This window comes from Cervus elaphus, chromosome 16, assembly GCF_910594005.1.
Source record: "Cervus elaphus chromosome 16, mCerEla1.1, whole genome shotgun sequence".
NCBI classification, from domain to species: domain Eukaryota; kingdom Metazoa; phylum Chordata; class Mammalia; order Artiodactyla; family Cervidae; genus Cervus; species Cervus elaphus.
The window spans coordinates 22,370,093-22,383,317 of NC_057830.1; the positions used below are offsets into that span (position 1 = coordinate 22,370,093).

Genomic DNA, 13,225 nt, shown 5'->3' on the forward strand with positions numbered 1-13,225 from the left:
AGTTTTCATTCCAATCCCAATTCCAAATCCCAATCCAAGAAAGGGAATGCCAAAGAATGCTCAAACTACTGCACAATTGTACTCATCTCACAGGCTAGCAAAGTAATACTCAAAATTCTCCAAGCTAGGCTTTAACAGCACGTGAACTGAGAACCTCCAGATGTTCAAGCTGGATTTAGAAAAGGCAGAGGAACCAGAGATCAAATTGCCAACATCTGCTGGATCATCAAAAAAGCAAGAGAGTTCCAGAAAAACATCTACTTTTATTTCATTGGTTATGCTAAAGCCTTTCACTGTGTGAATCATAACAAACTGGAAAATTCTTAAAGAGATGGGAATACCAGACGACCTTACCTGTCTCCTGAGAAATCTGTATGCAGGTCAGGAAGCAACAGTTAGAACTGGACATGGAACAACAGACTGGTTCCAAATTGGGAAAGGAGTACATCAAGTCTGTATATTGTCACCTTGCTAATTTATCTTACATGTAGAGTATATCATGCAAAATGCCAGGCTGGATGAAGCACAAGCTGGAATCAAGATTGCCAGGAGAAATATCAATAACCTCAGATATGCAGACAACACCATCCTTATGGCAGAAAGTGAAGAAGAACTAAAGAGCCTCTTGATGAAGGTGAAAGAGAGTGAAAAAGCTGGCTTAAAACTCAACATTCAAAACACTAAGATCATGGCATCCAGTCCCATCACTTCATGGCAAATAGATGGGGAAACAATGGAAACAGTGACAGACTTTATTTTCTTGGGCTCCAAAATCACTGCAGATGGTGACTGCAGCCACGAAATTAAAAGGAACTTGCTCCTTGGAAGAAAAGCTATGACCAACCTAGGCAGCATGTTAAAAAGCAGAGATATTACTTTGCCAATAAAGGTTCATATAGTCAAAGCTATGTTTTTTTCAGTAGTCATGTATGAATGTGAGAGTTGGACTATAAAGAAAGCTGAGCACCAAAGAACTGATGCTTTTGAACTGTGGTGTTCGAGAAGACTCTTGAGAGTCCCTTGGACTGCAAGGAGGTCCAACCAGTCCATCCTAAAGGAAATCAGTCCTGAATATTCATTGGAAGGACTGATGCTGAAGCTGAAACTCCAATACTTTGACCACCTGATGTGCAGAAATGACTCATTGGAAAACACCCTGATGCTGGGAAAGATTGAAGGTGGGAGGAGAAGGGGATGACAGAGGATGAGATGATTGGATGGCATCACCAACTCAATGGACCTAGGTTTGAGCAAGCTCCAGGAGTTGGTGATGGACTGGGAAGCCTGGCATGCTGCAGTCTGTAAGGTCACAAAGGGTCAGATATGACTGAGCAACTGAACCGAACTTAATGTTTAAAATACTGCAGGCTACTATTATTCCTATTTTACAGAGAAAACTTGTTGTTCAGTCAGTAAGTTGTGTCCAACTCTTTGCGATGCCCATGCACTGCAGCTCGCCATGCTTCCCTGTCCTTCACTGTCTCCTGGAGTTGGCTCAAACTCATGTCCACTGAGCTGGTGATGCCATCCCACCATCTCATCCTGTCACCCACTTCTTCTCCTCTTGCTCTCAATCTTTCCAAGCTTCAGGGTCTTTTCCAATGAATCAGCTCTTAGCATCATATGGCCAAAGGATTGGAGCTCCAGCTTCAGCATCAATCCTTCCAATGAATATTCAGGGTTGATTTCCTTTAGTATTGACTGGTTTGATCTCCTTGCAGTCCTAGGGACTCTCAAGAGTCTTCTCCCTACAGAAAAAAACTGGTGAGACAAAGATCAGGGCCTACAGCCATCGAGCCTGAAAGCTACAAAGTCCAATAAAGCAGAACCAATGCTGATCATCCGAAGCATAGCGCCTCATGACAGGAGCCTCTGAATCAGGATTCTGGCTAACCCTGATGATGAGGACAACAGGACAGGTAGAACCCGGGGTGACGGCGATCCAAGAAGACAACATATGGAAACATCACATGCTTGCAGGGGAAACAGAATAAAAACATATTACAGTGTTTTTTTGGTAACCTTAGCTACTGTCACTATAGTTTCAAGAAAATGTTTTTCTAAACATTGGGAGCATCACCCATATGTCAGCTTCCATCTGTCAGTTTTCTGAGCCCCAGCCCAGCACCGGCCAGGTGTCTCCAGGCCCAGGATGCCGTGATTAACTGTCCGCTCAGAGCACCCCTCAGGGAGCTGGTTTTGTGGTTTTTCTCCTTTTAAGTGATTTTAAGAGGAAAGGTCAGAAAATGCAGAGAGGCCATGCAAATGGTGTCACAGCACTACTCACCGGTCATGAAGAGCAGCGATCTTGGAAGGACATTGCAAATACTGCTTAAACCGGAGCTCAAAGGCTTGTCCGATGGAGCCAATGACATCCTGGGCCAGCCCATCACAACACTCCAGAATGTGACAAGCTGTGGGTGCAAGGGAGACAGGCCCATTAGAGGCAGACACTGGAGCTGCCCAGGCCCCTTCTTCCTGAGGGTGAAACCCCGCAGCCCAGGGAAGAAGAGGGGGCCAAGGAGGTGGCTTTCATAACATGTCCTGGCAGCTCTGCCTGCAGCTTAATTCCCAGGAGCCCCTAGACACACAGCTTCACCACAGGGATCCATTTCTTAATAGCTTATTCTCTGTAAAAGTAAAGGTTCTATCTGTAAGTCCATTTTGAATTTTTAAAATTCAACTTGATGGCTTTTCAATTGCTTGAGAGTCTATAAAATATCAACTTTGAACTCAACTGGGAAATAGAGTTTGGAGGGAAATCTTAATGTGACAAAGGAATCCCTCTAAGACCCTATGAGCATTAAAAATGGACTTAAACTGACTCTTTTTAAAATGTATTTATTTTTAATTGGAGGATAACTGCTTCACAATATTATGTTGGTTTCTGCCATACACCAGCATGAATCAGCCTTAGGTATACATATGTCCCCTCCCTCCTGAACCTCCCTCCCCGCCTCTCACTCCCTCCCACCCCATCTAGGTTGTCAGAGAGCTGTGAGTTGAGCTGCCTGTGTCATAGTCCCACTGGCTATCTGTTTTACATGTGGTAATGTATATGTTTCAATGCTTCTCTCTCAATTCACCCCACCCTGTCCCCTCCCTTGCTGGGTCCACAACTCTGGTCTCTATGTCTGCATCTCTACTACTGCCCTGCAAATAGGTTCATCAGTACCCTTTTTCTAGATTTCATGTATATGTGTTAATATATGGTATTTGTTTTTTCTTTCTGACTTACTCTACTCTGTATAACAGGTTCTAGTTTCATCCACCTCACCAGAACTGACTCAAATTCATTCCTTTTATGACAGAGTATTATTCCATTGTATATTTGTACAACAACTTCTTTATCCATTCATCTGTCGAAGGACATCTAGGCTGTTTCCATGTCCCGGCTACTGTAAATAGTGCTACAATGAATATTGGGGTACATGTGTCTTTTAGAATCATGGTTTTCCTCAGGGTATATGACTAATAGTGGGATTGCTGGCTCATATGGTAGTTTTATTCCTAGATTTTTTCAAGAAATCTGTTCTCCATAGTGGACTGTATCAATTTACATTCCCACCAATCATGCAAGAAGGTTCCCTTTTCTCCAGTATTTACTGTTTGTAGATTTTTTTTGATGATGGCCATTTTGAACAGTGTGAGATGATACCTCATTGTAGTTAAACAGACTCTTACTGAATGAGTCCTGAGGTATCCTGTGGCCTTTGGAGCAAGTTGTTTGTTTATTTTCTAGGGGGAGTAAAGTGTCATCACCAAATGTGGCAACTCAGAGCAGTAAGACTCAACTCAAAGCATCTTAACTTTTAAGATGCATTTAAAGAGATACTAATTAACCAGTATGACCAACCCACCACATGCCATCTGCATGTACACCAGACAAGGCTGGATATTCATGCTGGTTCTCATAAAAGGGGTGCTGGCAGTCAGATGAGGGCCCCTCAGGGGCCTGGAGCAACCCTTAACCCATTGGGGTGCCTGCCTTCCTGGTGGCCAGGCTGTGGCATAATCCATGTGGGACCTTCAGAGAAAAAAGGGTCAAATGGAGGAAGGTGCCAGAGAAGGCCCCCTCTGCTCTACAAGTAGAACTGTCTCCTCCCCAGACACATGCCCATGGCATCCCACAGAAGCATCTCAGCCCCTCCACGTGGCACCCTGACCAGTGGAACATGTTCTGCTACTAATGAAATAAAGGCATTCTCCCTGGAGAAAATGACAGATGTGTGTGTCACACTCCGTCTTTCTCTTGCCACCAGTTAGGACACAACTGTGTTTCAAGTAGGTGCCTCCAGGAGCGCAGTGGATGCCCAGCAGTGAGGAGAGGCATTGCTGCAGCAGTGAGCTGTTCCCTGGGGCAGTGATTAGGGGGATGCAGAAGCATTGCCGCTGCAGGAGAAGTCAGCAAAGAGAGGACTCATTAAGATGGGAAACTGCGAGGGAAGGAGCAGAGACATCACCACCTCCACAGTTTGGCTGCTCTTCCATCACGATGCCGCCTTCTCCATGCACAACGCCAGCCAGGCACCGCACAGCCCACCCTGATGGTGGCTGCTGGGCTGGGGAGCCTGCGGTTTCTTCTCCTCACAGGCTCAAGGAAGGAGCATGCCTCTGAGGACACAGAAGCAAGAATTTTCTGGGAAGACCAAGTGTAACTGGATCACTGCTTCAGGCTGCAATGCAGTCCCCTTGGGCCTCGTGCCCACGCTCAGCTGCTTAGTCATGTCCAACTCTTGTGACCCCATGAACTGTAGCCCACCAGGCCTCTCTGTCCATAGGCTTTCCCAGGCAAGTATACTGGAGTGAGCTGCCATTTCCTTCTCCAGGGGGTCTTCCCAACCCAGGAATCAAACCCATGTCTCCTCATCTCCTACATTGGCGGGTGGATCCTTTACCACTGAGCCACCAGGGAAGCCCCATCCCTTGGATACCCTAGCCCGAGCACAGATATGGCCAAGGGATTTGTCCCAGGAGACAGATGCCCCAGCTGTATTTCTGTTATCCAATAATGATATTGTTTTATGTTAGTATTGGTATTGGTATTTATTATTAACCCAGGTAAGCATAAAGCTAGCCCATATTAAGCAGCTGTTGTAGTCACGTGGTTATTCATTAACGGACAGGATTGGAGGTGTCTTTCCAGCCAGGAAGGAAATAGGAGTCTAGGATGGATTGAGGGAAAGACAACTGGCTCCCCCGTCTGCCCCGTTTCCAGCCACACCTGTCCCCTCAACCCAGCAGCAGCAGCAGCCGAGGGAGCCAGCTGGCTGGTACTTTGGAGAACCAGAATAACGACTGGGGATGAGTCAAGAAAGTGAAGCTTGTTTTTCTTCTAAGGAGAAAAGCAGCGCCCTAGGCTTTAACACAGTGAATGAAGAATAAGGTTTCTGCAGAGGTCCACACAGCCCTCTCACCTTCTACACACCAGAGAAGTCCAGGCCTGAAGTCCAGGCCTTCTTTAAGTCAGTTCCTGGGACCTTTGGAAGATACAGGGCTCTGGGTGGAAGCACCCTCGTTTGGTGACAGTGGAGCCCTAGTATTTGGATACAAGAGGGTGACAGAACCTGCAGATGCAGAATTAAATTATGACTCCAGGCTCTGGGGCCGGGCTCAGTCCTCAATGGACTGAGTAAGTATCATCTAGTAGTTGGGTCTGAGGATCCTTCTGTAGAATGACTTCTCCATGCTCCAGAAACTCACTCCAAATCTAAAACCAACCTGGGCTGACAGTCTCTCTGGGCCTGGGATTTTCTCTCGGTGTTGCAATGGTTTTTAGTTTAAAAGCCACTATCATCTAGCCTCACTTGTGGGAGGATTACGAGGGTCTCCCCAAAGGTGACCACCGGGGCTGCTTGTTTTACATCCCACAATGAAAACAGGGAGCTGGAGGTGTCTGTCATTCATGAGTGAGAAGGAGAAGCACTAGATAAAAAGTACATACAGAGTGGTGGGACCCAGAGTCAAGAACTCAAAATGACGTTGTAAAACCTAAAATGTGGCCCCCGAACAAACACAGGAGCAACAAAATGAGGTCATTCCTCAATCTGTCCCTCTTGGAGGAAGCTGGCTGTTTCGTAGCGGTACAGTAGTGTACCACTGGGGGGTCAACGGTAGTATACAGGTGGGGGGGTGAGGACCAGAGGTGCTTGCTTACCCAGCTGGTCTCTTTTCTTGACCAAAAGCAAGGCTGACGTCACTCTCCAGGAGCTCACTCAGAGCACACAGCAGCCACCTCCGCCCTGACACTAGCAAGGGGCCTCATCGGGCTTCGCCACAAAGGCCTCTCCCAACCTGGGATGAGCCACTTGGGAGCAGCACATGCTGAGGTCCTCGTAATCACATCAGATAGAACTGAGATATGGCGTCTTTACCTACATGGCAACCACACGTCTTCCACGCATAGTAGACCCTGGCAGGGCAGAAATTACTAGGTAAGAGGCCGGTTCAGTTTCCCCATGGTTGCAAATAAGTCCAGAGGCCAGTGGCGGCACCTGTCCATTGGTGTTCAAGGCCGCCCCGGCCATCTAACTGATGAACGGACTGCAGGCCACCTGGGGCCTCCATTCATCTGAGCGTGCTCTCTGAGCCCTGCTTGGGACAGCTGCTCTGTCAGTCAGCACAAACAAGGGATGCCACAGTAAGAAACAGCGCCAGCATCTCAGTGACAAGTCAGCTCCATTCTTGTCTGCTCGTTCCTGGGCAGCCCTCCTCAATCACCTCAACTCTCCTCAGCCAGGTGGTGCCACCATGAGCCAGGCTGCTTGCGTCTTTTAATCCTGAATTTCAGTACAAGGCCTCCTCCACGAGCCAGGGAAGAAAGAGACAGCAGGCCTTGCACCAGCACTCATGCATTCTGCTCTCACGCAGAACCGTCGCGTGACTCTTCCTCCACCCGGGAGAGGCTGCACTACAGGCCCCTGGGAGTTGGGGAGGAAGGAGGTCAGGACATAAGTGAGCACTAGCAATGCTTATCACGTGCACCAAACACCCAGATGGCTTATTTACAGAAGTTGTCAAGGTGTGTTCACGCTTACCAGTAAAGAACGCTTCACTATACTGAGCATATGTCCCCAATAGACGTTAACTTATTTATAAATTATGAACATCATATAATAGTTCTTTCTTTCCTTGTGCTCAGTTGAGTCCGACTCTTTGCGACCCCATGGACTGTAGCCTGCCAGGCTCCTCTGTCAATGGAATTTTCCAGGCAAGAATACTGGAACGAGTTGCCATTTCCTACTCCAGGATTCTTCTAGATCCAGGAATCAAACCTGCATCTCTTGTGTCTGCTGCATGGACAGGTAAATTCTTTACCACTAGTGCCTCTTGGGAAGTCCAATATAATGGTATGTATATTATAAAAATATCTTTTAAAATATGTAGGGTTTCCCTGGTGGCTGAGACAGTAAAGAATCCGTCTGCAATACAGGAGACACTGGTTTGATCCCTGGGTAGGGAAGAGCCCTTGAAGAAGGGAATGACAACCCACTCTAGTATTCTTGCCTGGAGAATCCCATGGACAGAGGAGACTTGCAGGCCACAGTCTATGGGGTGGCAAAGAGTCGGACATGACTAACACTTCCTTTTTACCTTTCAAAAATGACGCAACAAAGATAAACAAAAGTTCAAGATGTCGGTTGACCCTGAAAGCATCACACTGTCAGTTATTATCTCAAAGCGAGATAAATATTTTGAGTGAGGTTCATCACTAACAATAATGGATAAGAATTTATCTTTCCATCTCTGGAATACTTTTCTTAATCATTTAGAGTTTGGAGGGGTTGATTCTTTATCTGATTATTGTGTGGTGGTTTTTTTTTTTCTTTTTTAATTTTGTGAAAGTAAAACCCAACTTCCCATACCCTCTCTGTGGTCCTGGAGCCACTGATACACAGAAAGGATGTCACTGGTTCATTGCACCTTTTATGTTTGATTACAAAGTAACACCCCCTCTATCTCAGATCAGCGGCGACTATAAACAGAGGCTCCAGTATGTGTCTCCCACCATAGTGGCCACTTCCATACCCTGTGGGATGGGCCACTCCACCTTGGTGGGCCCTAGTTCCATGGGGGGAACTCTGCAAGTACAGGCAGAAAACCTCTCAGGGTCTGTGCTGCCCTTTCAGGAAGTCAAGACCCCTTCCACCCACAACCACACCCACACCACTCCCAACTCACACTTCACAGCCATCCAGCCTCCCCAAGGCAGTCCAGCCCTTGCGGTGGTTCCATCTTGGACTCTCTTACTGTCCTCATATCTAGACTCACAGACTCTCCAAGAGTTCAAGTTCAGAGCCACATTCTCTACCAACTGGTGACTGACACAGGGAATCTCAGAGACACCTGGAATCATTGCCCAATCAGAAAAAGACCCTACCAAACAATGACTGCTCTCTCTTTCTCCTAGTGGGCTGATAACTCTCACCCCTTAAAACAAACACTGAACACCAATGAATTCTTAGCAGAGAGCTGGAGGCTACAAACTCAAGCATAGTTTTCAGTCAACTCTAGTTTGTTCACTTAATATATCCACATGCTCTTCATTGTTTCAGATTTCTTAATCCAAGACAGTTAAGAACTTCAAGATTCATCTCCCATGCTCTTAATTAAGAGCTGTTTTCAACGTCACTAATTATTAGAGAAATGCAAACTAAAACCACAATGAGGTATCACCTCACACCAGTCAGACTGGCCATCATCAAAAAATCTACAAACAATAAATGCCGGAGAGGGTGTGGAGAAAGGGGAATTCTTTTACATTATTGGTGGAAATGTAAATTGATACAGCCACTGTGAAGAACAGTATGGAGTTTCCTTAAAAATACTAAAATAGAACTACCATATGACCCAGAAATCCCACTCGTGGGCGTATACTCTGAGAAGACCATAATTCATATTAACACATATAGGTGGAATCTAGAAAAATGGTACAAATGAACCTATTTCCAGGGTAGGAATGGAGAGTTAAACATAGAGAACAGACATGTGGACAGAGGGTGGAAAAGGAGGGTGAAATGAAATGGGAGACTAGGACTGATACATCTGCACGACCATGTGTAAAATAGATAGCTGGTGGGAAGCTGCTATATAGCGCAGCTCACTGCTCTGCAATGATGTGGGGGATGGGGAGAGAGACTCTAGACGGAGGGGCTATCTGTGCACATATAGCTGATTCACTTCATCGTGCAACAGACACTAACACGCTATTATAAAGCAACTACACCCCAGTAATAAATAAACAAATAAAACAAAAAGATACATGCACCCTAATGTTCACTGCAGCACTATTTACAACAGTCAGGACATGGAAGCAATCTAAATGTCCATCAACAGAAGTAGCATATGTATGCTACTGTTACAAAATAGATAACTAATGAGACCCTAACATATAGCACAGGGAACTCTACTCAATGTGCTGTGATGACCTAAATGGGGTGGAAATCCAAAAAAAGAGGGGATATATGTATACGCTCAGCTCATCCACTGCTGTACAACAGAAAGAAATGTAACATTCTAAGGCAACTGTATTCCAATAAAAAATCATAAAAATTTAAAACCTGAGTTTAATATGTGTTCTAGCCCTAGAGCGGCAAACTAAAATTATAAGGAGATCATTTTCCACCCATCAGACTGGCAGGAATCTAAAAACCTGAAAATGCCAAGTGTTGAAGAAGCCAAGGAGCCCTCCTGTGCCACCTGTGGAATTGCAAAGTGAAATAACCATTTTTTTACAAGTTGAAGATGTCCCAAAACACAGTGACTTGTCCCGGAGGTATTAAACCCTAAGAACATTCTTGCACATGTGCACAAGGCACATGTACAAAATATCTGCAGGAGACTTCAATCAGTAGACACTTGTTGAGCATAACCTATGTACCATGCCCTATCCTATAATCTACAGATACAGCAAGAAACAAAACAGAGTCCTACTCTCACGAAGCTGACAGTCTAGAGGGTAGACACTGAAAATAAGAAAGGAAAAATACACCGTTTGCATGGATTGAATGGTGCCCCTGCACAAAGCCCTATCTGCATCCTGACCTCTTGAACCTGTTTAAAGGGTCTTTGCAGATGTCCTTAAGTTAAGAACCTCAAGATGAGATCATTCTGGATCAGGATGGGCCCTAAATCCAATGGCAAGTTTCTTATTATAAAGGATAGAAGAGGAGACGACACAGACACAGAGGAGGAGGAGACGATGTGAAGACAGATGCCAAGACTAGAGTGATGCAACCACAAGCCAAGGGCTCTTGGAGCCACCAGACACTGGAAAAGGCAGGAAGGCTCCTCCCCGGAACCTTTGGAGGAAGCACAGCCCTACCCACATCCTGATTTTAGACCCTGAGCCTCCAGAACTATGAGAGGGCAACTTTTGTTGTCTTAAGTCACAAAGTTTACGGTTATTTGTGGTCACAGGGCTCCCCTGGTAGCTCAGCTGGTAAAGAATCCACCTGCAATGCAGGAGACCCCAGTTCAGTTCCTGGGTCAGGAAGATCCCCTGGAGAAGGGACAGGCTACCCACTCCAGTATTTCTGGGCTTCCCTGGTGGCACAGATGGTAAAGAATCTATCCACAATGCAGGAGACCTGGGTTTGATCCCTGGGTTGGGAAGATCCTCTGGAGAAGGAAATGGCAATCCACTCCAGTATTCTTGCCTGGTGAATCCCATGGATGGAGGAGCCTGGCAGGCTACAGTCCATGCAGTGGGCTACAATCCATGGGGCTGCAAAGAGTGGGACACGACCGAGCGACTAAGCACAGCACAGTCACAGAAAACCAATACAACCATAAAGACAATAATGTAAATGTAAATTAAGGACAACGGTATAGGATAAAATACAGGATGACCAGGGAAGGTGACCTAGGAGATGATGTCACAGAAAAAGCCTGGAGGAAGTCAGGGAGTGAACCATGGGAAAGTCTAGTATAAGAATGTCACAGGCATGGGGTTAAACAGGTGCAAAGGCCCTGAGGCAGGTGCTTGCTTGACATGTTCAAGGATGAGCCAGAAAGTAGTGGAGCTGGAGTGGAGGTGGGAGAATATCATAGGAAACAAGACAGCAGATAGACCAGGAATCAGCTCACATCGTGATGAGTGAGACAAGCTCTGTGGGGGGAGGAAAGACTTAGTTCATGGCTTATCACAGTGAGGGGCCTAGGAGACTTGTGAGCAGAGATGTGCAACAGGCTGGTACAAGTCTGACTCTCAACCAGAGTCTGAAAGTTTGACTTTCTGGGCTAGGCAGAAATATTCAGGGTCTTCTGCATAACCTGTTTAAAACCCAGAGGTTGGCTTGTTTGTTAAAAAAAAAAAACAAAAACAAAAAAAAAAACACTTGACAATAGCCAGATAAAGGAAAGAACAACCTAATCATTCGCCCACAGGAAAAGTAACCTCCCACCACAAAGTTATTTGATGAAGTTTAACCTCCTGGCTTGAAAAAACAAATCGTTGCTTTCATCTATAATGAGGTGATGAGGTTTTGCTTCTAGGGAAAGGAAAAGTTGAAGTAAGTGCTCTATTATTTAAGGAGTTCATGCTCTGTAAGGTTCTAGTAGAAAGTTACCTTCTGGGACCTACAAAGTTAAGGTAACCTACAAAGTTACCTTCTGGGGCCTCTGGTCCAAAGCCAGAGGAACCCTGAATTCAGGGCTGAAATGACCGTGAGTCAGTAGAGCAGCCTGAAGAAGGAAGTGTGGTCGTGTGAGCAGCAGGCCACGGGGACTTCCCTCTCAAGCCCATTCACCACATTTCCCCTTATTCAGGAAACCCTGGAGGGAAAGCAGCTTCTAACTCTAGGGTTAGAAGCTATGCAAGCTGAACAGAGGGCTCTCTGCCATCAGGTCATCACCACAGGACATGCTTTTCTACAGCAAGTTCAGGAGGTCCAGTGGGTGCCTGAACAGGGATGCTACTGTGCTTATAGGTTATAGGAATACAAGCCACTTGCAGGGAGCCATATGTCTAAGCAGAACAATATCTTTTAGCTACTTTTATGACCCGAACAGTCCATCCTGAACCAACAGACATTTGGTTGCAGGGGAAGAATTGGGTCATAATCCAAATTTCATTATGAAAAGAAAATGATATATTAGGATCCTGCAAAGCCTGCTTTGTTGTGTTTTATCCTACATATATCAGGAGTTACCTTCCAGGCCTCCTTCATGGGTGGCTTTGCCTTTCAATGATAAGTTGCCAATTTCATGAAACTTGCTCATTTGCAACACTTATCTCCTCGAGATAGTGGTGGTGGTTACCGAAGAACTTAATGACTTGGGTCAGAGATTCTTTGCTCTTCCACCAGATTAATTAGATAAGCCATGGATTCTTGATCTTTGAGAGGAAAATATAGATGCTTGCTGTAAATACTTCTAGATTAACCAAAACACACACAGGAATGTATAAGCAGGAATCAACGTGGAAAAGATGAATGATAATGGTGAGGGACTCTGACGCATCTCTGTAGGATTTTGACAGAAGACTTTCTGGGTTCCAGATGTGGAACCAGGTATCTGTCCAGTCTGAGGAGCTCTGCTGGCAGCCAGGGAACCACAGTGCTATAAGGCTTACCCCAGCGTACTAACTGGGGCCACTGTGTGGGGAGTTGACTATCTAAGAGTCCAAATAAGAACACTTACTCCCAGAATATCTTGCTAACATGACTCCTGCATGTCAGAGGCCATTCTTACTAAATTAAACTCTCTGCCTGGAGGTTTAATTCCAGGAGGAGGAAGAAGAACAGAGCAACCGGGGGAGCCCTCCACCAGCATCTTATGGAAGGAGGTAGGGAAGGGGTGGATACAGGGGATGAAGGCAAAGCCAACTCTGAGACACTGTTCATAGTTGGACTCATGCAACCCGCCTCCCTTCACCTACTGCCTTGCAGAAGCTGGAGCTCCCTGTATGTGTGTGTTTGCGGGGGTGGCAGGGGTGGGGACAGAAATGTGATGGATAAAGAAGGTTACAAATTCCTGTTGGAGGGCAGGTCTGGTTCCCTCATCCCCTGAATCTGAGATGACTAGGACTGCTTTGATTGGTAAACTATGACAGAGGTGGAGCCGTGCCTGGCCTTCCACTGGACATGTCCACATTGGCATCATGGAGCTGCTACTTGGGACGTTCTACTCCTTTGATGGAGGAACTACCTGGAGGGACCCTGAGACTCCATACAGACGGAGAAGGACCCTGCTGGCTTAGACTTCTAGTCCTTCCTGCCAAGAT

At 46.0% G+C, this 13,225-nt stretch overlaps 1 protein-coding gene across 3 annotated transcripts in view; it reads right to left on the minus strand.

Moving 5' to 3' along the window:
* The window catches only part of SHC3 (SHC adaptor protein 3), a 179,806-nt gene that overhangs the window by 51,469 nt on the left and 115,112 nt on the right, over positions 1 to 13,225 (minus strand). For all 3 annotated transcript variants that reach the window (XM_043927465.1, XM_043927466.1, XM_043927464.1), the window contains one exon: positions 2,288 to 2,414. In XM_043927465.1, coding sequence (XP_043783400.1) covers positions 2,288 to 2,414 — 127 coding nt within the window. The remainder of the gene's footprint in view (positions 1 to 2,287; positions 2,415 to 13,225) is intronic.